Genomic DNA, 24,954 nt, shown 5'->3' with positions numbered 1-24,954 from the left:
ATCGAGCTGGCACTATATACTGTGAATGATGTTTGTCTTAAACTACACTGCTAATGGCTTATTGCTTTCCCTTTAATATCTGCAATTAAATATTTTTCCAGAAAGTGCAGTGTTCTCTTCTTATAATGATAAAATTGACAAAAAATGATGGTGACTGGTTAATATCAACATGTTTTATAAGATGTATATTTTAAAATTTCACTCTTTTTGTGATTATTTTCTTATATTATGTACAACATTTTTTTAGACATAAACCCCTGGGAAAGCCTGGGCATGGAGTCAGAACTGAATAGTAAGTTTTGTAACCAAGCAGCCACCAAATGCCTAAGTCTTGGAGTTTAGTTTTAAAATTGCTAGCTCTTATTTCCAATCGAGAAGATTAAAATACTACTTTGTGAGCATAAACAGATTTAATAACCTGCAATTTGTGTCATGTAAAGGCAGAGATCAGCTGAGACTTGGTTGCTTAGTAAAAACTTACTGACAACTTGACTCACATTCAGCTCCTCACTACTTTCGGCCTGTGTTTGTCTACAGCCGAAAACACTTCAAAAACTCTGTAATCTGAATACAACTTATCCATTTTGCAGCAAACAGTACAGTCGCCCCTGTCATTCCTCTGTTTCATGCAGCCGCTCCATTTCCAGCGGTCACATCTGTGTGGATATAATATGCTTATTCTGCTGTATCCATTTCACTGTGACATCTGTCCACCAGAGAAGAATTAAAGGCAAAAAAAAAAAAAAAAAATCCAAATGCCTACGCAACACTCTGCCAAGTATTGATTTACTGTTACATGTGTAACATACAGTACGCGGACAAACCGAGCGCTACATTTTATTTCAGTGAGATCATCTGAAACTGGGAACACGCTCTGCGGGGTTGGTGATTATTTGAGAAATGAGCCCAGATGCTGATCTTAAACGCACGGCGCTCCTTCTCGATTGTGAGCTGGTGAAAAGTAAGACTGGGTGCGCAGGGATAAGATGTCTGCATCCCGCGTGTGTGTCGGTGTGTGTTTGTGTGCCTGTTTGTGAGCACGCCCGAGCGTCCACCTTAGTGAGCGCACCTCCCTGTCTGTAGATCTCAGGGTCTGGAACAAACAGTAGTTCCTTCTTAATTGGGGTGAGATCTGGGGCTTAAAGAGGGCCAAGAAGGGACCTGAACCCCTTTCTTTCTCCTCCAGAATCGCTTTGGCTACAGAGGCGCTTTTGATGTGTGCTTTGGCTCTGTGAGTCCTACTTTGGAATATGTTCTTGGGAGACCGTTGGTTACTTGCCTCCAGGCAGAATCTCAATCCCCAGGATCCTGGCCCTCTTTGATGAAATACTTTCGGGAGCCGCTAACCCCACTGATGCCCATGTGCACCTCCTCCCTCCTCCTTTACCCTCTTGTTCTCCCCTACCTCGCCCCGATCCTCTTTCCACCCTTCACCTCCCCCAGCCTCCCACCTCTACTACCACGTTCCTTGGATTCTCTTTGAGAGATTCATAACAAGGACTTTATCTCTGTGTAGTCCGGGCCAGATGAGCACCGCCTGACAAACTGACAGGAGAATTAGCGGCTGTCTTACAGAGCACCTTTGACTGTCTCCTCTCTCGGCCCGACTTCCTGTAGCTACAGACGTAAGCGTTTTCTATTCATATTCTCATACTCCATTCTTGTGCACGTGGAACACTTCTATATTTAGTTTTATGACCTCTTAACCTTGTTTATTTTGTCTGTTTCCCCTTAAAATAATAACTAAACATAAATATCTTTAAAAAAAATTTATGGATGCCAAAGAAACTTCACACCCATGAAAACCAATATAGTCGTTCACACACTCATCACAGTTTACAGTTTTGTCACCTTGCTTCTAACTGACATCCGAAATCCATCTTCACATTGCGACAAAGTCAAAATCCCGACACTTATAACGATGACAAAGACGTTGACAGTTGTGACAGAAGATCCTGAGCTCTGATTGATTGGGCGGTAATTAGTCATTGCTGACTTTATCAGCATAATAAGTGTCAGGAAAGTGATTATAAGGCAGCCTTAAAAGACGGATATTTGTCTTTAAATCAAACGGTTTAGTCATTTGTCACAGCAGCCGATTGGATGTGTGTTACAATGAGGAACAAATAGACTTGACGGACCTGACCTCTCGGCCACACACACACATTCAAATGCTGGTTAAACGGTTGATTTTCCTTCCCAAACTCCCACCTCTTCATTGATTGAAACTGCACCCTAAAGACCTCTCTTACCACATAATTTCCCTGTATATTGATTATGTATATTGATTACACCTAACCCTACAGGAGGGCTTCCCTCTGCTGAAGCATTAGTAGGTATGACTCTGAAGGCTGAGCCCAGGAGGCTCTCATAAATCTGCAGTTAAATGTATGTATGAGTTTCTACATTAAAAAGTGGGTGTTTTCAACTGAGATCTATGAGATTATTTCAGCTATTTTAGTTAAAGCTTGGATCCAATTAACTCTTGGTCCCTAAAATGCAGTCATTCATGCTTAACCTGGACCTGTTTTCCTCTTCTTTGTGGTGTAAGGACTGAAACCTCAGTTTTATTTTGTTCTTTCTCCCCTCTAGGTTTATTTCTACTACAGAAATAGTACTACTGAGGAACAAGTCTTTAAAATGCTTACTAAGAAAGAAAGAAAGAGAAAGAAAGGGGTAGCCTGCACAAAATAAAAAAGGAGTAGGCAGTGAGTAAAGGAGGGAGCAATCCGAAGGGAGGAGTCAAGCGAGGGAAGGAGCAGCTGGAGTCCCACACTTCGCCCTCACTCTCTCTCTCTCTCTCTCTCTCTCTCTCTCCCTCTTCCCGAAAAAAAAAACCGCTCTAAATGTAATAACAACTCTCCATGCGCTTCTCTGACGCTTATGTTGTTTTTACGCACATCTGCGGTCTGCTATCGGCAGATATTATCGGCAGGCTGATGGTGTTAGTCCGGCGGTGGTTGAACACAGCAAACTGTGAGAAGGAGGAGAAAGACAGACAAGAGGAAAAAGTCTGGCAGCGCCGTTTTGGAGTTGGAGTTGCAGCGTAAAAAAAGAAAAAAGAAAAAAAAAACTCCCAGGCAACTCTAGAGGCACATCTGCAAGTTAGGAAGAGGAGGAGAAGAGGAAAGAAGACACATCTATATATTTTTTTCTTTTTTCGCCTGAGAAGATTTTTTTTAAAGTCGAGAATTAGAGGGGAATTCACCCAGAGAGAAGTAAGTAATCTGCTGAAAGCTCGCACACACCGCTCACAAATACACTTTCTTTTTCTTTCTGAACATTGTTGCGCTCGTTTGTCTGCTTTTAAAGTTGAGAAAGCCACTCAGAGTTTGTGAAGCAGCGGAGGTTTCATATTTCAAAACGATGGAATTTCATACAAGTTCAGATGTAGAGGTGAAGTGCACCAACTGCGAGAACAGTTTATGAAACTAGCGAAGAAAGCCTCGATCAGGGACTCCCCCCTCCAAAAAAAGAAGAAAGAAAAAAGAAACAGCGTAAATGCACCACTGTCTGTTTTACGCTCGGCCCGGCTGTGATTTAATCTGTGAAAGAAGCGTCGGTTGTTAGAAACCCCCGGATGGCAGACTTAACAAGTATCCACCGCAGACAGATGTGCATTTTCAAACCAGTTGCATAAACTTTCACATTAATGAAAAACGTGTTTTTGTAAAGTTTAATAAGACAGAGAGAGGGGAAAAAACACTCTTAGAGTTTGGAAGTGAAACTTTATTGGACCTCAAATAAGCGCGCGCGGGGGTGTGGTGTATAGTGGCGTGGGATGAGACGGGGGGGGGGGGGGGGGGGTCATATTTATGTGCATTTGTGATCATATTTCAGGATCTGTTATTGATTTGCTTTAACAAGCGAGAGACTCGGGGAAACACTTAGTGACGGCATACATGTTCAACTTTTTATTTCAATCCACCCAAAACCTGTGGCTGACCCTCCCCTTGACCTTTGACCTCCCCTTGCTTCACTATCGAGCACCTAGTCATTTATAGTTTTGTAATATTTAATTAGCCGAGACTTAAAATTGGAAAAACTCAAAAAAAAATTGACAATAAATTATAACATTAAATTTCCTCATGAAATTATTTTTAGTTATAAAAACGGAGAAAATTAAAGTATTTGGATGATTTCATATAAATCTTTGTTTTCCCTGTCAGCATCCGCTAACCTGACGTAGTTAAAGAGACTCTCCAGAGCTTCTGTCAATTTGATTTGCATTGGAAAATTTTTAAAATGATGTTCTTCCCCTTAAGAAAGAACATATTTAAGCGTACATCACAGTGTGTTTGAAGGCATGCGCATGTGCTCAGAGAAATTTAAGCCCATTACACTGAGGTCTGTGGCCCTGCAGGGGTCCATGGGGGAGGTTTTATGGGGGACCCAAGCAAAATTAAATAAAGCATAAATCCTCTGTATTTTAGTTGATTAGAGTTTGTTAGTATTTAAAAAGTGATGGATATACTTCACATGCAAGGTGTCATTTAAAAAGTTACATCAATAATAATAATTATAGGAAGAAGAAGAAGAAGAATAGAAAGCTCTCACATGGGCTTGTGCAGATTTAAAAAAAATGTGGGAACAGGGGAACAGAAGTCTGGTGTGTTCATTTTGGGGGTCCAGGACATGAAAACGTTTGGGAGCCCCCCCCCACCCTCGAGCCTCCACATGTGCAGATATTTGTTTGAAACTTTCCCTCCTGTTCCTCGCCAGCTGTTCCACATTTTATCTGCTCCTCTGCTCTCGGGTTTCATACAGACGACGAGGGTCCGAGGTGCTCAGCCATGCGGTGCAGCTCAAATCCTCCCTTTTTTTGTGAGTGTTGTGTATGTGTGTGTGGGTTTTCTTTTTTCTTTTTTTTGGCACATGGCAAATTATTAACGGAGGTTTGGCTGCCTTGAGACGGAGCAGCGAGCGAACGCATGCGAAATAAGATGTTTAACAGGACACACAGATAAAAAAAAAAAAAAATCTCCTTTTGGGTGTTTTTTTATAAGGTTGCTCTCATCGTTCATCTTGTCTGAGCATTTGGCTTTGAGCGGGGCTTTTGCAGGTCTTGGTAACATTTGTCCAATAAAATAAAATAGGCACTGTCACATAAACTGTCATTTAATATTTCCCCCATTCTATTTTATTAATAATAACAAAATAACATTCGCAGGGCTGAAGCTGGAAAATTTACCACTGCACTCAGTTAAAAAAATAAAAGCAGACAAGTCAGGCCTTAAAAATCTGAAAATTTTAGGCCTAAGCTTTATTTTTAAAATGACAACTTGAGGACAATTTGTAATTAAATTTTGTTTGCATGTATTTGTGCATTTTTATGGCGTGTGACTTCTTAATTAAGCATTTTGAGATGATACTGGTAATTAAAAAAATTACACCGATAAATATTGTTCCCTGTATATCATCATAGGAGGCCCTTGTCATTTTATTTTCAGTATAAGACATCACATTTAAATTTGACGATTAATCAACAATTCAGTGCTGATAGATCAAAATATGTAACATTTTTAAATGGTTAAATCAATTAAAAAATAATGGCTTCAATTTCTATAGTTACACAATAATCTAATGTATGTAATATATATTTTCCAAATATCTAATAAATAATAAATCATAAGAAAGGAAGTCCACCTTGTGAAAAATTGTAAAAGATAAATCTGCACACTGTCTGTGTGTATATCTAATTTTGCTGCTGCTGCTTTCGCACGATACTATCTGAAAGTGGTGCACCTTTTCCAAATAAAGGACTTTGTCTCATTACAATGCAGCAGCAAGGATGAATGCAGCACTGTTTAAGATGCTAATCTTCTGGAATGAGATGCACAACTTAGAGCCATTCGCTTACTGTAGCCAGGAAAGATGTATCGTTGCCGCTCTGTGCTTCATAACTCCACGCGCAAGGAAAAGGCGGATAACGTTTCCCTCTGCAGGAATCGGTCCGTCAGATATCAGCGGCGGCGGCAGCAGCGTGCTGCTTTATCTCAACTTTAAAAATTTCTCTTTTATGCATGGGGACGTTGGCCGAGGACACCTGTGACCTGGTGACCTGGCAGAATAGGGGATGTCATGTTAATGCAGGGAGATGATGTGCTATTAGCTTTTGAGGTATGGCCTGCTCCTCTTTGTAAGGGCCTTACATTCACAGTTACAGGCAGTTTGTGTCCTCAGGCCTTTTTTGCCCTGTTGGAAGTATACCTGTTATCAGGTTTGTATGCAAGAAGCCCTAATGAGCTGTTTTGTTGTGCTAATGCCACGACCTGAAGCACTCAAAGAGGTGGCAAATGTTTTGTTAAAACGAGGGTAATGTGAGGGAAGTTGATTATCCTTTAGATAATGAGCACAGATGTGAGGGTTTTGTGTAATCGTGCTCACTTTGTGGGTTTTCCTGCAGGTTGCTGTTGGTTCGTTGATTTTTTTTCCCTCGCTTTTTTGTACTTTTCCTAAAACTTCCTGAGAGGATAAAACTGACAGTTTCATTTTATGTAATAATAAAAATCAGCTCACATTGTGATTAGCTGTTGCTTTCCTTGCATACGGCTGGCGTAGTTGAATAGATGGCCCCCAAAAGAAATCTCTTACTCTCTTACTTTGATGATTTGGTACTTTGATATGTTGACATCAAATGAAACAGACACAGTGGGGAAAGAAAGAGGACAAGTCAGACAGAGGTAGTGATTGAGGGGAAAAAAAGGCTGTTCATGAGAGCGGGTGGAAATGTGTGTGTGTGTGTGTGTGTAAGTGCAGTTTGTGAGGCACGGAGGAGTGCTCTGAAAACTTGGGCTGAGACAGCAAACCTGAGGAGCGTCAAAATGTCTGGATGCATTTGCGTATGAGCAGAGACAAGAAGGGGTCTTCGGGTGTGCGAGGGCTTCTCCTTGGCCTCCTAATCCCCAGGCCCAGCCATCCCTTCAGGGCATGCCTCAGATCTGGCTCTCTGGCTCTGTGCGTGGACGACCCAGCTCCGCCAGCAGATTTAATATGCTATGTGTTCCTGCTCCCCCGGCTCCCCTCCACCTCAACCATCATTGTCCCAGAGCGGGACCCTCACTCGCTGTTTCAAGGAGCCTGCTAAAGGCACCTTTCAAGCCAAGGGGTGATGTCTTTGGATAAGGCGTATGGCGGGGAGGGAAAATAGTGATGAAGGCGATATGAGACTCGAGAAGGGAAAAATGTAATTTCACATATGTATATGACTCGCATTCAGGGATTGTAATTCACTTGGGTGTTTGCTAGCCAGCAAAAACAGTCGTACTCTGAGTGCACATGCATTCTCGTGCTCATTCACACTCTTATTTCTCTTTCTTGTTCTCTCATTCATACAGTTTTTTGTTTTTGTGTGTGTGCTGTTCTCTTTCTTACTGTCTTTTTTTTTGTCTTTTAACTGCATGAAAAATAAAAAGGAAAAAAAAGTTGGAAAAGTTTTTTTTTGCTATAGCTTTCGTCCTTTGGAAAGTCCATTTGCACCTGACAATTTGCCTCCCAGAGTGAGGTGAAGAAAACGGCAATAAAAAAAAATGGTGGGGGTGGGGAAACATTCACATAAATTTGAATCAAGTGGTTCGGATTTACGGTAGATGAAGCTGTGTTTGACAGCTCGACATAAAGCCTGCTGTAGGAGACGGTAAATTTTATTGCGGCAGAAACGCGGGCTTGTGTGCGAGGATCCAGTGGTGTGCCAGCTCGTGACTGGTGTTTTCTTTTCTCGCACACTTTGGAAGAGAAGCGGACAGGTCACGCCTGCGTGTGACTGCCGCTCATCTCCTCCTCTGTTTGCTGTAGCTGCTGTAAAAATGTCTTTAAGTCCGCCGTGTGAAGTGTAGCAGCGAGAGTTGAAGTGCTTTTAGTCCGGGGGCCCATTTGTTTGTGTGTAAAGTTTGTGCGCCTAAAGAGACAGTTTCCTGGGGCTCCGGGGCGGTGGCGGGTTTGGTGGGGGCTCTTTCTTAGTGCAGATGTGGCATTGTGTCAGCTTTGATGGGAGCCGGTTGTGGCATCCGTGAGGGGGTCTGTGCTTTCCTGTCAAGGGTGGCGATTGGGAGACAGATGAACTGGCCGCTTGCTGTGAACAATGATCCGTCACGTACCGCTGCTTCTTGACGTGTGGGGCTAGGCTGCACCGAGGCATCAGTTTGGGCACTAATTTTTTTCCCTCTGCCATAACTGTTTAAACTGAGCCCTGTGTAGTGCATTTTGTTGCACAAAACACCTGCACTCACAGCAGTAATTAAGTTATGTGTTGTCATGCAACGATGCTCGCGCTGTGTGTTTGCAGCCCCGTGCTGCTTGTAGTTGTCTTTCAGTGGGAGTTATCGCCGAGCTTTGGTGAGTCCCCGAGTGGAGGTCAAGGGGGTGTCTGTTGTTTGGATGTCACATATAAATCCCAAGGTTAATACCTGAAAGAAGAGCAGGCCCAGACATTCTCTTTGCTCTCCAAACATGTTTTAGATGAGTACCTCTTTACCCGCTCTGCCGCCTTCGTTTCCGTCTGCCGTGGACTTGGGGCAAGTTGGAAAAGGAGGGGCGTGTGGGGCGGGTATCCCAAATAAACCCCTTTAGTGTGTTCTTTTCAGTAATGAATGCTAACAGACTCTGGCTCTAATAATGCCTCATCTTGGAAAAACAAAAGGGGAACTCTACTATCTGAGCAAATTTCTACCCGAACCTGAAAGAGCCCTCCTTTGACAGCGCAGCATTTGAAGACTAATCGTTTTTTCTCATGCAAAGCACGCTGTTTTAAGAGCCCGGGCCACGGAAAGAGAGGGGGCTGTGTTTTAACAATACTCCGCAGGGAGTGAGGAACAGGGTTCTGGGAGGGGAGGTAGGGTTGTAGAGAAGAGGGGTGGGGGGGGATTCCTCTCTCCTTTGCTCCTCAGACAAAGCCCGGTTCCTTTCAGTTTTGCATGGGGGGTAGGGTGCGTGGAGAAAAGGAGGGAGCGAGCAAGAGTTTGAGTTCCTTGAAAGAGATGGACTCGAGCCGTTTTTAATGACAGTTTGTCACTGTGGCCTCTCTACTTTCCAGGGAATTTGTTGGGCTGGCCTTGCAGTGACAGGCCTGGAAAGAAGCAGGCCTGAGAAAATTTATCGAGAAACAGAAATATTAACGTGTACATGGGGCCCTAAAACGGCTTTGGCTATTCCTGCCAGACTGGTGTTTTTATTAAGAGGGGTCGACATGCTTTGGAAATATATCTTATTCATGAAGAAAGCCAGGTTAGACTTCCCAAAGAATTCATTATGTTCCCCCAGATGCGGCTTTGTGGGTCGCAGTCGTCCCTTGGAGGACGTGGAGCGTGGAGCGCAACATTGTAAAAGCTCCCTCAGTGGGCATGGGAGTGCGAAGGGTTCCATTTGTCAAAGGTGCAAGAGTCTTTTTCCCCTCCTCAACACTTTCCCGGCTCAGTCTCAAACTCATTGTCTGAGCAAAGGCAGGACATTAGTCACTGCAACGCCACGGGAGCCTGCGGGGGCTAAGGACCAGCGCTCTGGAGCCCGAGTCGGACAGAGGGGAGGAGAGAGGGGAGAAGGAAGAACGGTGGGAGGGAAGGAGGGAGGGAACAAGTGAAAAAGGTGAAAGAAGGGCAAGAAAAGTGGAGGAAATGTGGGGTAGATGGAAAGTGAGGAAAAGAGAACATGGGAGCTCAGAGTATGTGTGTGGGAGAGGGAGAAAGACCGTGGGGGGGTTAGAGGGAGTGGAGTCTGTAGCTCTACCTCAGGGTTCAGTATGTAAGCCCCTGTCTACCCCCCAAAGCTGCTTTCACAAAGAGATTTACAAGACAGGTCTCCGGTGTGCTTTGCTGCCCTGCATTATGAGTGAGTGTGAGTGTGTAAATGTGTGTGTGTGTGTGTTTGACTTGGAAAAATGGGCCTTTCTGTTTTTCTATTCCCTGACTTATTTTCTTCTTTGCATCATCTATGCAAAAAAGATTTGGTCAAATTTACCAATCCAGACAGGTCAGACGCTCAACAGCCCCAGTGGAGCGGTGTGAATAACCTATTCCCCCTGGTGGCAGTGTTTGTGTGTGTGTGTGTGTCTGTGGGTGTGTGTGCATTCACGTGTGAATGTATTTCACAGATTCACACATACAAGGGATCCTGTTAGCTTTTGGAATTATTTATAAAGCCTGGCTTTTGTGTGGCGCCCTAAGTCCCTGTCTCCTCCCATTACTGCCTATGACTCTACCTGGGCTTCCTTCAGCTCCAAATGCTCCCTCAGCCACCCTCCCAGCCGAAGGAACTGAGTTTGGTGTTAAAGCTAAACCCTTTATCTGCTGCTGCTGCTGCTACTTTCTTTTTCTTTATGTGCAATCGCTGAGCATTTTCATCCTCTGTAAAAAACAAAAAAGTTTTCTTATTCAGAAAGTCATAATGTGCAAAGACAAACACAAGTCGTGCACTTCAGAGCAACACACAAAGTTACCCAGAACCATCCCATATGGCCCTGATTACCCTGTAATCCAGGAAAGTTTTTTCCCCATCCCTTTTTTCTTGCACACACTGATGGGGTGAAGGTTTTTTTTATTTAGCGTGTTTTTTGAGATGCTTTATGTTAATGTTTGTCTTTTATTGAAACAAGCTGGAATGTGATTATAGTCCTGCTTGGTACATATGAGCAGCGAACTGCTCTAGTTTCTCCATCTCCCTCTGGCATAGAGATCAATGCAAACCAGCTAACGCAGGGTAATAAGCCATTAGTACACACATTGTTGCAGAGATTTACATACATCGACCGGTGAAGTGATAAACTAGGTTCCGTGTCCTAGAGGTAAGAATTATTGTGTGTGTGAGTGATTAGCTGAATGAACCCCGGGTTAGAGTAGGTGTGTGTGTGCGGGCACGCGGGTGTGTGTGTGTGAAGCATTGCTGGGTGATCTCCTTGCGACTGCCAGTCCTGTGTGATAGGTGCCAGATTGCGTAGCTGGGAGCCAGGTTGTCTCTGCTTGTCAGGAGTGCAAGGTGGAGGAGGGGAGATGTGAGGATGATTACAGTACACTGTTCCTCTGATCTGATTCATCACTAACTGTCTCTCCTGCAAAGGGTGAACTTATTATCCCTGTCTCAACTTCCACGGTGGAGCCAGCTGCTCTCCATGCTTCCCAATTAACCCCAGGCGCCCGTCAAACGCTCCAATTAAGGCCTCCTCCTCCTCCTCGCAAATGTATTTGCCTGCGTTTGCCGGGCTGCTGGAGACGCTCGAACATGCGGCGGTGAGCGAGCCGAGTGTGTTTGTTTAGGAGCTGTCCTGAGAAATGGCGTTATAGCTCCCAGATTTATTTGAGGTGGGGTTGCTAACAGCTGAATGAAGTAAATACACCCAGATGTTTGGCTGTTGTTTGGGGGGGGGGGGGGGGGCTGTCTGTCTAACGACAAGTCTTGTTCCTCGGTTTCTATGCTGGGGATTTTCAGGGGGCCATTTTGTGCCTGCTCTCTTTGGAGTTTATGGGAAGTTTTATTTCCACGAACACTCGGCAGTACTGTTAGGTTAAGGCATCTCATCCCGGCGTCGTGCCGTGTGATATTGCCTTGGTATTTGAGTTGCGTGAGTCTTTCTCACTGGGCTGAGAGTTTCTTCCGAACTCGGTGTTTCAAAATCCTGTGTGTTTTTGATGCACGGGTTTCTGGCGCGCAGCAGTGTGCGTGTGCGCTTCCGTGTGTAGGAGTGTTGCTGTAGGTGGTGGGATACAGGTTTGGCAGCACTAGCAAATCCTCGGAGACTGCCTGTGTGTGTGTGTGTGTGTGTGTGTATGTGTGTGTGTGTGTGCATGTGTGGAGCCTATGAGCCCGTGCAGGGAGAGGTAGTGGTGGTGGTGGTGGGGAATCTGTGGCTGATATGAAAGTGAAGGGAGAGAGTTGTCTCCCGACGCTGCCGTGGGGAGAGCCGTCAGGGAGCTAGAAGTCTTTGGGACTCCCTCTGAGCTTCAGCTGTCTTTGATCTCACACCTCCGCTGCGGTACACTCCACACTGCTCTATAGAACACCCTCACCTGCCGCCGATCCAGCAACACAGACTCACAGCTCGCATAGATGAGACTCTTAACTTGTATACTTGCACTTACGGCAACGCAGGGCTCAGTGCAACTGCACTTAAAAAACTGAGGTGGAAACTTTGCAAGCAGCAACTGTCAGAGAAATATATGACAATAGAGACTACACTGGTTATTTATTTATTAATTTTTTTTAGGATGTATTAATTACTCGGGTAGTGTGTAAAGTTTGGGAAAGTTTTTAAAAATCAGGAGGACTCCTCATATTGCTCATCCTGTCTGATAAGGAGTCCGAAATGCAAACTTTTAAGGATCTAGACTCACAGATTTAGCATGCATGGTTTTTTTTAAATAAGATATTCTCAACTATGGTGTAATCAGTAATGACAAAGGTAGCGTGCTTAAGAGTCCTGCTAGTTTAAGCCTGCACATGTGAGTTCATTCCCTCGCCTCTTTTCCTGTCTATTACTGACATGTTGAATTAAGGTTGAAGTGCTGACCCTATTTTAAGGTATTTTTTAATGACTTGTGATGGAAGATAAATGCAAAGCCACAAACAAGCAAACAAACAAAAAAAATCCTAATAATTTTCTCCATCTGTGGAATATGTGACTCAGTGCTACCCTTTTGGATCACTTCCCATCTACACAGGAAGTCTAGCATTAAAGCAGTGCTCCTCCTTTTCTCCATGCATTCCTTTGACTGACTGTGGCACATTTCTGGACAGCCTCATTCAGCATTCCTTTACATGCCGATTTGTTTGCCCTCCCTCTCTCCCTCCCTCCTTATTTTTTTTTTCCAAGTCTTCCTCCGTTAACGTCCGGCTTTATCATACGAGAGCCCAACACCAAGACAACTTCATCTCATCCAATTTTCACCCCTTTAATTCGGTTTAAATGGCATGGCCGCGAGGGCCAGGGCGGGAATTAATAAGAGCCAATAAAGCTCGCCGCTGGGGCATGGAGGCCAGTCTTTAAGTAAACATTATGACTTCTTGAGGGGGGATTCAGGCGCGGCAATTGATGAATTGCGGCGAAGCTTGGGAAGGGCTAATTTCTCACTTAGCCGTCCTGATGGGGCTAGCTAATAGGCCTTGCTTTGCCTGGCTGATTGTCTGCTGGCTTTATTATTGTGCATTATCACGCTGCCCCCTGGCTGTTTTTAGCGTTCGGCCCCGGAGACGCCAGAGCACGTCATTAATCACATTGCGGCACTGACTCATTCCACTTCAACACTTATTCCAATGACACAGTGGAATGAAGGAAAGCAAGGAGGGAGGGAAAGAAAGGGAGTGCGAGCAAAATGAGAAAGGAGGAAAACTGAACTGAAAAGAGGAGGAAATTCAAGTCCGAGTGGGCAGGACAGCTTCACAATAACACTCTAACCTGTAGCTGTACAGCCATCGGATTGCACTCGGTAGTTCAGCTGCTGCAAACAGCGCTGGTTTGACTTCTGTCTGGGGTGCAGAGGATAAGAGGAGTGTATTCTACAGTCCCCTGGGCTAAGTGGAAGATCTACTGTCAAAATCATACGTGCTGCCACTCCACTTACACAGGACCCTCCATCTGCTTGATCCTCCTCTGAGCACAGAGGCAGAGAGAAAGATGTGTGTGAGGAGGAATTTCACTTCCTCCACTCATCCCCTCCCTTGGGCACCCCCCCCTCTCTTGCTCATGTTCTACACACAGTGATTGCGCTTGCATATTGAAAGGGATGTAGAGAAACATATGCATCCACGTCCATACATACTGTTACACAGCCGGTCTCGCATACTGTCAAATCTACTCGAAACATTTCCTCTTTTCCTCCCGTGCCGTGTTCACATACACATGGGTTACATACAGCCGCTGTTTAACATTTACTTTTTTTTTTTTTTGCTGTGAAAGCACAGCGAAGGATGCTGTTCTTGCGTCTCTGGTTGTGGCATAGCGTAGAGTGCCTTTTAATGACATGTATGAAGAATGCCTCCACAGACACAGAGCTGTTCTCGCTGCAGTTTGGAGGCCCGTTCTCCTGTGCTTTATAATATCTGCCATGTGCACGGGCTAATTGAATGGAAAACTTAGCTAAGAGTGTAGCGGGCTGCTGCAGTTGGCAACAATTAGTTTGAAAACTTTAGATAAAAAATAAGGTGTGCAGTAAAAAAAAAAAACAAGTCTAGCATTTTCTCTTCTTTTCAAGGACCTTTGGGATATTTTGCTGAAGTATTAGTTTGCATTGTCTGCGAAAGGCTTCAGTAATCGGCTGAACAAGCATCTTTTCCTTCTCCTTAAGAATCAGAAAAAGTGTCTGATCAAACAAAGGCTCTGTGTTTTAGCATGGGAAGAAAATGGATAAAGTAGGAACAAGGGAAACCGATACTGCATAACTGGGCCACCGCAGCATCAAAGCTGCCCGTATTATCCATTGTCTCAGTTGTCACAGCCCCACTTGCCCTGAAACAAGTGGTTCGTGAACAAATGCAAAGTCAAAAATATATAAATAAACAATCTAATAAGCATGGGGCTGTGGGGAAAAGGAGCAAGGCTTCCATTGTGGCGCTCGCTTTATTTGCCCCTTATCTACTGGGTAGCGAGCGCAAAAGAGGCGTCGTGTAAGCGTCGTGATTACATCGTGTGGGTTTGTTACCCAGGAATGTAAGATGCGCTCGGCTCATTCTGCTGTGCAACACACAAGGTCCCTCACCAGCCCTCCAAAGCATCTTAAATGGAGAGGTCTGAGGGACCAAGACGCATGCGAGGATAATCTTATTAACTGTGGTGAAAGCTACTGATGCTCTGTGTTGTTGCACTGTTTGTCCTTGGAAATAAAATACAAATAAAATCAGTCTTCATTTGAAACAGGCTTTCCATTTTCTAATTGTTGTGCAATACACTTGTGGTAGAAAGCTGTTTTTTTGCTGATGGGATGCTTTTAAGACCACGTATCTTTAATATAAAGATAAATCATGAACATCAGTATGTTTAAAATGTACAAAAACATCAAATTGTCATTCATAAGTAGTCTCACTAAAGCTTTGCAGTGTAACTAGAAAAAGCTGAACTCACACGTGACACAGTAATGTGTAAATGACTAACAAACTTAATGACTCAGACATGCCACACTGCACAAAAAGGGTGAGAAGATCAAGCACTAAACCAGTTTGCATGTGTGTATCTGGGATTGGATATGTGTGTGTGTGTGTGTGTGTGTGTCAGGGTGTGACTAATTCTTGCTAAATGGCCCTTACTTGAGAGTCTGGTCCCCATCAGCTGTAGGCCAGACTTAGTGCCATCTGGGCACAATGTTAAGTTTTTGCTGGTGAATGAGAGCCACAGCCCCCAAATCCCCCCCAGCCCCTTCCCCTTTGCCCTTCAGGGCCAAGGGCATGCTGTAAAAGTGCAGTATTGAACACGAGGCCTAAGCATGTGAAGCTATTGCGCCTCCTCAGTAGGGGTTTTGAACCCATTACAGGTCCTCTAACCACCACCGAGAACCTCTACAGTCTCCTTAAGGCATCTCATCCCCTCACACTGACCTGATCCAATGCAAACACATGCAGTCCATAGGAAGCACACTTTGTTTTATTGCTAGATTCAGCTAATCTCGCCGAAGGGCTCACACTCCTCCTCCTCCCTCTTCTTCTTCGCCCCTCAGTGTTTTAGTTGTTCCAGCTGTGAAGGAGCTTTTAATATTGTTGGCATAGCTGCGCGACGTGCAAAACACACATTGTGCATGCAAGAAAACATGTGCAGGCACGCAGGGGCGCAGTGAGGTGCACACGGACGCATGCGTGCATACGTGAACACCCGTACACACGTGCACGTATAGTCTCAGTCTCACACTCCTCCCTTTCTCCATTCATTTTCTCCCTTATCCCACTTTTGCTCACAATCTCCCTCAATCGTCTCCATCTCCCATCTCTCCCCTCTAACTCGCTGCGCCGCGGTGCGTTTGTGCAGTGTTGATAAGCCTAAGATAGCAGATCTCGGTGGTCGCTGATGTAATGATGATGAATGCTGTGGTGCTGCCAGTCTCCCCCTCGGGGGGCCCTCGACACTGAACAGTCGCCCTAATGAAATGAACACAAATACAGTACCCTGTCTGTGAGGGGGGGGGGGGGGGGGGGGGTGTTGCCAAATCTAAGAAGACACTTCAAGGGTTTATATATAAATGTCCTCCAGTTTTTGATTGTGTGCGTGCATGTGTAAGTGCGTGTGCCATGCAATTGCAAATGTGTTCCTGATGAGAGCACGCAGGTACACCTAAAGCAGCTTTATAAAATTAAACTTGTGAAGTTGCAGGCTTTAAATAACAAACAGCGGTGATTTTTTGATAGCATTAGTGCTCGTTTAAGCCTGCGTGAAAGAAAGCAAACAGTTTTTTTTCTATCAAAGGCAAAAGTTTATTTTAGTGTTTCACTTTGATGTGTACAATTTGCAGATGACTTTCAACTCAGTGCCTTTTTCACCGAAGCGTATAATTTATGTTAAATTGATTTGCTTAATGTGCTTATAAAATAAGATTTTTTTTTCATTTTTTTCAGAGGGAACACTTTGAATTGTGGCATTTTAAACCTGTTTAATCGCCTCCCTTTCTGTGCGGAGGGATTACAGTTGAACGCAAATAATGATACACCCTCGTTTTTCTAATTGGGTGTAGGACATTTCAATGGCAGAAACATTAATGTGAAATTAAGATTTATTCTGACTAACAACAGCATCCAGCGCCTACTTGTGAGTCATTCTGTATGTGCCAGGGATCTGTGGAGACAACTGTGGGGCTGTAAGAAAGTCCACGTACAGGTGATTATCTCTGTGATGCACAGTGTAAATGTAGCAACGTGATTTCTTGCGAGGGGGTCAAAGGGCCAAATGGCAAATTAAAACTTCTTTTGACATTTTACGTTAAGGGAAAAAAAAGCTGTAAATTTTCTCTAAACATAGACTGATGTGTCTATGTGAGGGTATGATTTTGAGTGTTTGTGGATGGGGTAAAAATGAGCAAGCACGAAAAACGAGGGCACAGACAGCAACATCTGCACGACTGGGTGTGGGCGTCCAGGTCAGAGGGATTATGGGTGAAAAGGTCCTGCTTTTAATTGCTGCTTTGGAACTGTGGCCTGCCTTGTGGAGCACAAAAGGCCCGTCAGACACGCTTCAGTGGCTTGGACTTGTGAATATTTGCCCGACCAGTGGAATGCCCCGCTTTCTCCTCAGCCACCCCCCTTCTGGTATGATCCCCAATCCAGAACCTCATATTTACTGCACTTTCAGCTCATTTGCTTTGGTCTGACTCACCTGGGGTGTGATAGGAATACACACATGTTTATGTGAGCTAGGCACACGAGCATGTCGGGAGCTCAGGACTCCTCTTGTTCTTTTCTCCTTCACTGATTTTACCCAAGTTCAGCTGTACAGATGATGTAATGACAGTTTCACCGGGGCAATGGTGAAGTTTTCTCTCACCGTGCTCTTGTTTGACTTTATGCTGATGAAGTGAACGAGTGGCACCCACGAACTTAATATGAATGCACAGTGCCACGAAAAAGTACTTGCCCCTTCCTGATGTCTTTTGCACAGTTCTCACACTTAAATGTTTCAGATCAACAAACAAATTTTATATTCGACGAAGATAACCTGAGTAAATACAAAATACTGTTTTTTCTGTCCAAACCTACCTGAGCTTATGTGAAAAAGTAATTATCTCACTTTGTTAAATCATGAATTAAGTGAGATTAACCACATTTTTTAGAAAGAAAGACTTCAAATTCACTAGCCAGTCTCAGACCTGATTAACCCCACACCTGTTGATCAAGAACTCATTTAAACAGAACCTGTGTGAGAAAGTAAAGTTGTTTAAAAGATCTCAAAAATCATAACATCATGGCTCTCAAGTATACTTCACAAATGAAGAAAACTTGAAACAATGGTGAAACCTACCAAAATTTTATATCGATGACTCAACCAGGAGGTCACAAAAGAACCAAGAACAACATCTAACAAACTGCAGGCCTCACGTCTCTCAGTTAAGGTCAAAGTTCATGATTCAATAAGAAAGAAACTGGGGAAAAATGGCATCCATGGGAGATTCCAGAGAAACAACCACTGCTGACAAAAACAAACACGAAGTCTGCCAAAAACATCTTGATGATTTCCAAGAAAAATGTGGGAAAATGTTCTGTGGAATGACAAGACGAACGCTGAACTCGTTGGAAGGTTTTGATTCCACTCCATTTGGGATCAAACTAACACAGCATTTAATAAAAAATATTATCACACCAACAATCAAACATGGTGGTGGTAGTGTGATGGCCTGGTGCTGCTTTGCTGCTTCAGGACTTCCTGTAATTGATGGAAACATGGATTCTGCTCCCGGAGAATATCCGGCCAGCAGTTTGTGTCTCGAAAGCTCAAGAGCATTTAGATTAGTCCACCTCTGAATATCACAAAAAACAAACAAAAAAAACAGAACAAAGTGAAGTTTTTGGAGTGACCTCAGGAGAGTTTGAGTTAAATCAGATTGAGATCCTTTGGCACAACCTCAAAACGAGCTGTTCATGCTCAAAACCCTCTAATGTGGCTGATTAAAACAATTCTACAAAGAACAGCGGACCAAAATTACTCCACGGTAATGTGAAAGACTCATTGCCAGTTAACGTAATTCTTGATTGCAGTTCTTGCTGCCAAGGGTGGCACAACCAGTTATTAGGTTTAGGGGGCAATTACTTTTTCACACAGAGCCAGTTTGGTTTGGATAAAATCATCATCATCTAAAACCTGAATTTTTACTTAAGTTACTTAATATAAAACGTTGCTTGACGATCTGAAACACATAAGTGTGACGAATATGCAAAGAACTAAGAAATCAGGAAAGAGGAACATACCTTGTCATAGCACTGTACATGTATTGCACACGCTCTAATGATTATAACTCGCTCAGGCTGCTTAACCCCCACCCCAGAAATGAAAGCATTCACTCTATCAAACACATGCAGCAGTGATTTGAGATGATATCAGTTCAAGTAGGACAAAAATGTCTTTGGTTGGAGATGACGGCTACGCATGTATTCATGTGGGAGTGATTAGAGGACAAGCTCTTGTTTAATTCTGTTTTGATTGGTAGTGGTGTAATTGCATTGTGTTTTTTTTCCTCTCCTTTTTTTTTGTAAGGCAGCAATTGCTTACAGATGTTGTTGTCGGGTCAGAATGGATGACAGACTCTGGTTTTTCAGGGGGTGGGGAAAAAAACAAACAAAGCGCACAGTGTTTGTCTGAAGTTTACCCCTCACCACTTCCCCCTTGCCTTCCTTCCTTGGGGAGTTGGTAAAAATCAGCTCGCCCCCCTCTTTCTTTGAGCAGCACTACTCTCTTTGCATCACAGCTGACTTTACTGCCTTTGTATCCATGCGTGTTTACAGAGAGGAGGACAATTAAATAGTACAGTTGGGTAATTAGCTGCTCTTTATTGTAAAGAAAATCAGTCAGACTAAATATTTCCAGTAATTATCCAAGAATTACGGGGTCTAAGTAAAGGCTTTGTAACGGACCAAATGAAACTGTCCTATACTTTGTGTAAATGAGTGGTTGTGGTGTATCACCATGTTGTCTCCATAATCAGAGACCTCCATGACCTAGATACAGTTGAGCTTGTAGACAGCCTCTGAGGTGCTGAACTGAGCAGCATGTCTGCTAGACTGTTGGCTGAACCCCTTCTAAACCCACAGACAGTATTAACTTGAACCACCTTTATTCTTTGAAAGAAAAATTGCCCGGCACCATGATATTCCCAAAAGGGCCTTCAAACAACCCTTGTTTTTTCAGGACTGTGAATGTTTCTCTCTCTGTGGTATCCCCTTAAGGTTTCTCCTTTCTCTTTGGAAAGACTGCTAGAGTGGGATTATCAGTATATCCACAAACTGCCTTTACTTCTATTCTGAGACATAAAACCTAGTCGGGATGTCCTGCCGCACTCTGTTTATAGAGTTGTTGTGTTTTTGACAAGATGTCAGAAGTTTAGCGTGACAGCTGAAAACAGTCGCACTAAATTTTGGTTTTGGATATTTAACCGCAGTTAGCGAGGAAGGAAATCAGGCCCCTGACAAGCAGATCAGAGCCCAGCAGGTTTGAGTTAAAATAAATCAGTGTGAGCTCCTGGATTGACCCTCAGTGTGCTCTGGGCACCATGAAAAGGGAGGACTGGATCTGAAGTTTTCCTCACAGGGTTCACAGTCTATTTCTGAAGCATTCTACAGATAACATTAGAAAAAGTAAACTTATTGCTAACTTATTAATCTTCTAAATATATACTTAATCTTTGCATTCACCGGGTTTATCTTCTGTTTTTTCTCCATTAGTTATCCCGTCTCCATGAGGTCTTGAGGAATGAACAATCGTCATGGAAACCCAGTCCCAGGCCAGTTCAGCAGCTGAGAAGAAGAAGAGGGTGGAGACCATCGTGGCTACCAAGGGCTCATTAGCACGCAGTGACATCAGTGAGAAAGCAGTGGCCTCCAGCACCACCTCAAACGGTACAAGTCACCTCTAACTGAGCTGCAGTAATTTATGCCAATAACCTTTTGATCTTTCGTAATATAGCCACAAGCCGCCCCATTAGTCAGATTACTCTTTGAGTAATAAAAGTCCACAATTGAAGGAATGCAATGCACACAACTTATATTAAGGTGTTGTTTTTTCAGCTGGGACGACTGAAAATAAAAAGTGCATTCAGGTTAACCAGATCAGATAACAAATGCTATCCTAATGTGTGCATGAACATACTACTGAATGAAAATTTCCTATCCATTTTCATGTTTTATTTTGCTAGAGTCACAAAAGCTTTTGTTATTCAGCATTTTTTGGTCAGATGAATTTCAGACCTCTGTGAGTTTGGTTACAATATGTCACTTCCTGGCTGAAAAATTAAGTGCCAAAGCCTGCAGTTCCAAAAATAGCCACCAGCTCCAAACTGTAACTGGTTTACAGTTGTCTTAGACTTACAAGACCGGGTTTTACAGCAGAAATATGGATATGTACTTGGGAAAAGAGAAATTTGGTTCTCAATAATAAATTTGATGCCCCGGTAAAGGTAAAAAAACAAAACAAACAACCCCAAAATGATTGATGAACTTAAATATAAACTTCCTTATTAAGAAGTCATTTAAGTCATAGGCATAGTGTGGCAGTGCATATACTTAAAATGGACTGCTGCTGACAGGCAGCCTCATTACATACACTACACTTAAAGAAACAAGAACCTCTGAATGTTTGTATCAAAAGGTACTGCAAGCGTTGGGTTTGGTTCTAATTGTGTCACGGCCTAACATTTTGAATACTTATACTGGGATTATGCTTTCCGCATCCACAAGTTCACTAGGATCCAATAGGATCCACTTGGGTCTGCATGATGTACATTTCATCATCAGATAGTTAGGCAAGGCAAGGCAAGGCAAGGCAAGTTTATTTGTATAGCACAATTCAACAACAAGGTGATTCAAAGTGCTTTACAGAGACATTAGAAACAAGAACAAATAAAAAGCATGATTTAAAATTGATTAAAACAAGCAAATAAACTAACTAACTAATTAACAAACAAACAAACAAACAAACAAACAAAACAGTATATAAAATCAAAACAGATAAAATCAGAACAGTAGATAAAATCAGTAGTTAAATGTAAGTTTTGAAATTTAAGCTTAAAGTGTGGATTTGGTGCTTTATTCAAATGCAGCTGAGAACAGGTGAGTCTTCAACCTGGATTTAAATAAACTGAGTGTTTCAGCTGATCTGAGGCTTTCTGGGAGTTTGTTCCAGATATAAGGAGCATGAGGGTCTGTGAAGATGTCTGTTTTTTATGACTTTGCAGACTTGTCAGCAAAATTTACATTACAATGCATGCGCCGCGGGAAGTGAAGTGCTACAGGAATGATGTTTTAAGGCTGTAAAACCCCTCACTACACACTTTATAAACTTTTCTCAGACAGGCATGAACATTTTCACGCTTTCCTCTCTTGTTTAAATACTCTCAAAGTTCAAACCTTCGTAGAAAAAAAGGTCCAGTATTATAGTCTGAAACCAAAGGCACCCGCAGCTGCCTTTGACGGTGCAAAACCTTTGGATGACTTTTGTTTTCACTCCCATATTTGATTTCTTTACCACTTTCCCGCTAGGCCACTATGTAACCGCTACCTGTCTGCTAGTCATAAATGAAGCTACTTGTACTAACAGGCCAACAAAGTAGTCAGTGTTCCAGTTTTTATGCATGTATTTTATTTGTATCTAACTTAGCATTAGTTAGCAGGTATCTGTTTCTGTGTGATGCATCCTTTCAGGCAATGGATGCACTTTGCTAACAAGCTAGCTTGTACTAGCTAATAACAAAGACATACGATCACATATTGGTCCATGAAATCACAACAATGACTGCTGCAAGGTCACAATAAAGTCCACAAAGGGTGACGTGATGGTGTCTACATCCATCTTCTATCTACAGTCTATATGTATCAGCGACCATCACTCAACATGTTCGAGCTGTAGGGCCACTGAACTAACCGGCAGTCCAACGAGTATTATAGGACTTAAACGACCATCTAAAGATTTAGACACCCACTGTTTTTTTGACATAACTCTTTCTTTATTTTCATGGCTAACAGTGAGTCAAATACAATGCTCACTGGTAGCAACTTTGACATGTTTACTTAGCAATGTCTTTAACACTTGCTATTAAAAGCTGCACGGAGCTTGCGCTTAATTAAGCTTGTCGTCATTCAGCCTTTCATTCCCAGTTCTGAGCCTTGGAGTAGAAATATTAGACTTTTTCTTTTGTTCAAATGAAAGTCATAACAAAATCGGAGCTGAGATCACCATGGCCTAAGCTGCAGCTGCGCTCATTAGCAGTGAGAGGATTTGGAAGGTTTTTGGGGGTATGGAGATTTGACTCTCGGAGGCAGAGCTGGTGGCCTGATAGAGTGTTTTGTGACTTCCTCTTCATTCTGCTGATGTCAAACATGATCATTCCAAGTGTGAACGGAAGACAAACAGTCTAGGAAGGGGTAAATAAGTCGCTGTGACTTGCTCTCCATATGGAAGTTATCACAGGAAGTAGGTAAGCTAATGCATCCTGAAGCATCTTGGGAACACTCTCACTCTTACTCATTCCCAGATGGCTGGCTCTGTTTCATTCATTAAAGGGACAGTAAGAAAAAGTTTACTACGGAAAAAGCATGGCTGTAATTTGGAACCGTGATTGTGGATTTTTCTTAGTAATGTGCTGATAATTACAGCTCTAAACGGCGCAAGCTTTGTCTTAAAAATCTCCCGTTTGCCACGTCACAGGGCGTGCTACGACTTTGCACTCCCTAAAATACAGTAGTCCCATAACTCACTTGACGAGGGGAGGGATGATACTTATCTGTAGAGAAAGGTCCCTTTTAGATCTCAATCTCTCTCTTTGAATCATAAGATAGCTTACACATTCTTTGTGTGGTTATAATTACAGCACATTCCCCATTCGGCCCCAGAACTCATAACCTCTTATCAGGTGTAACCCTACACTCGCCTCAACTTTAACCCTCGTAGCCCTTGCCCCAATGCATCCATCCAAACAAAAGGTAATTGTGAGCAGCTGTGGAACCCCAGTGACTGGTTCATCTTATGAAGGGCCGGCAAAATATTTCCCCCCGTCAGGCAGAGTAGCGGCCCCTGATCTCAGCACAGCAGAAACCCCCACGGAGTGCCTGGCAATAGCGTGCTATGATAAGTTGTGAAAAGTGGAAAACAATTAGGGAGGGCAGGTGGACTGGTTAGTGCGCATGTTTCCAAAGATATCTCTGCTACCAGGAAGCACAGACGTCTTCTGTGACCGTGAATCAGCTCGGAAACGGGTATTGATCTGATCAGAGCTTATTAGTGATGATAACCTTAAGCTGCAAAATCCTCCCTTCGTGTGCACTGCAGCGATAATTCCCAACTTAAGCATTCCTTGCTCCTTTGCTCTCTTCTCCATAGTTGGGTTTGTCCGGGATGAACAGGCCCCGGAGTAATTATTGAGTCTTGGTAGAGCGTTCCCACATGGTTAGCTAAATGGTGGCTTCATCCTGTGTACCATTCATCTCTGTGTCCCCTCCTTTTAGCAGTGACAGCTCAAAAGAGCCGACTGTGCCACAACAATGCTGTGATTGGTGCTCTTTAGGAGGGGTTTGGAGATGAGGGGGGGTGGGGATGAAGGGGGGTGGGGGGTGGGGGTGTCTCTCCCCGCCAATCCTCATCATTCAGCAGGCAGGTGGACCACAAAGTCCCTTGATTCTTTTGTTAGGTCCTACGATTAAAAAAAAGATGTCCATGCTCCTTGGTTGGATAAATCCTGTCGTCATGGGATAATTTGCTAATAAAATAAATAAATAAATAACAGGGTGGGGGAGCTAAAGGACTGGTTATTTGCAAGGGAGAAAAAGAATAGTAAAAGTTTCTGGTTGATTGGACGTTTATGATATGAGTGCTGCCGATCCAGGGAAGGAGAGGGAGCGAGTGTAAATAATAGGATGGGAATTGAAAAAGCGGGCTCAGTTTAGAAGATTGTCAGTGAACGCCGCTTCGACTGCAGAGCCTCTGCAAAGCATGTTATTAAGTGGGCGAGTTGGGATGCTTTAATGGGCGTGCTTAAAAGGGTGAGAGAGTGAGGGTCTCAGAAGGCAAACAAGTTAAGCCTTAAAGGGCAACAAATGTTAGGCTTTCGTGTAGGTTACTGCAGAAATCCCCAAGCAAATGGAGAGCGTGGCTAAAGTGTTTAAAGAAGAAAAGGAGCACTTGACTACACTGAAAAAAAAGGAAAAAAATCTTGAGATGGGCAGACAAGGTTGAATGATACAGAGAGATGGGTGAGGAGGGGGGGTGATAGAGGAAGAGTGAGGGGCCTCCTTCTTTTTAGGCAGCCATTTAAATGATCAACAGTAAATAGAGGGGAATGTCATCTGACAGAAATAAAG

At 43.4% G+C, this 24,954-nt stretch overlaps 1 protein-coding gene across 1 annotated transcript in view; it reads left to right on the top strand.

Moving 5' to 3' along the window:
- Window positions 1–2,733: 2,733 nt before the first annotated feature.
- Window positions 2,734–24,954, top strand: part of gli3 (GLI family zinc finger 3) — a 97,053-nt gene continuing 74,832 nt past the window's right edge. The window contains exons 1-2 of the mRNA XM_085468090.1: window positions 2,734–3,218; window positions 20,329–20,502. Of these exons, the coding sequence (XP_085324216.1) occupies window positions 20,370–20,502 (133 nt within the window). The 5' untranslated portion in view covers window positions 2,734–3,218; window positions 20,329–20,369. The remainder of the gene's footprint in view (window positions 3,219–20,328; window positions 20,503–24,954) is intronic.

The sequence above is a fragment of the Copadichromis virginalis genome, linkage group LG9 (genome assembly GCF_057382275.1).
Source record: "Copadichromis virginalis isolate Kocher_CV1m ecotype Utaka linkage group LG9, C_Virginalis_male_GT1.1, whole genome shotgun sequence".
Taxonomy (NCBI): domain Eukaryota; kingdom Metazoa; phylum Chordata; class Actinopteri; order Cichliformes; family Cichlidae; genus Copadichromis; species Copadichromis virginalis.
This window is presented reverse-complemented; position numbering and strand designations above follow the sequence as displayed.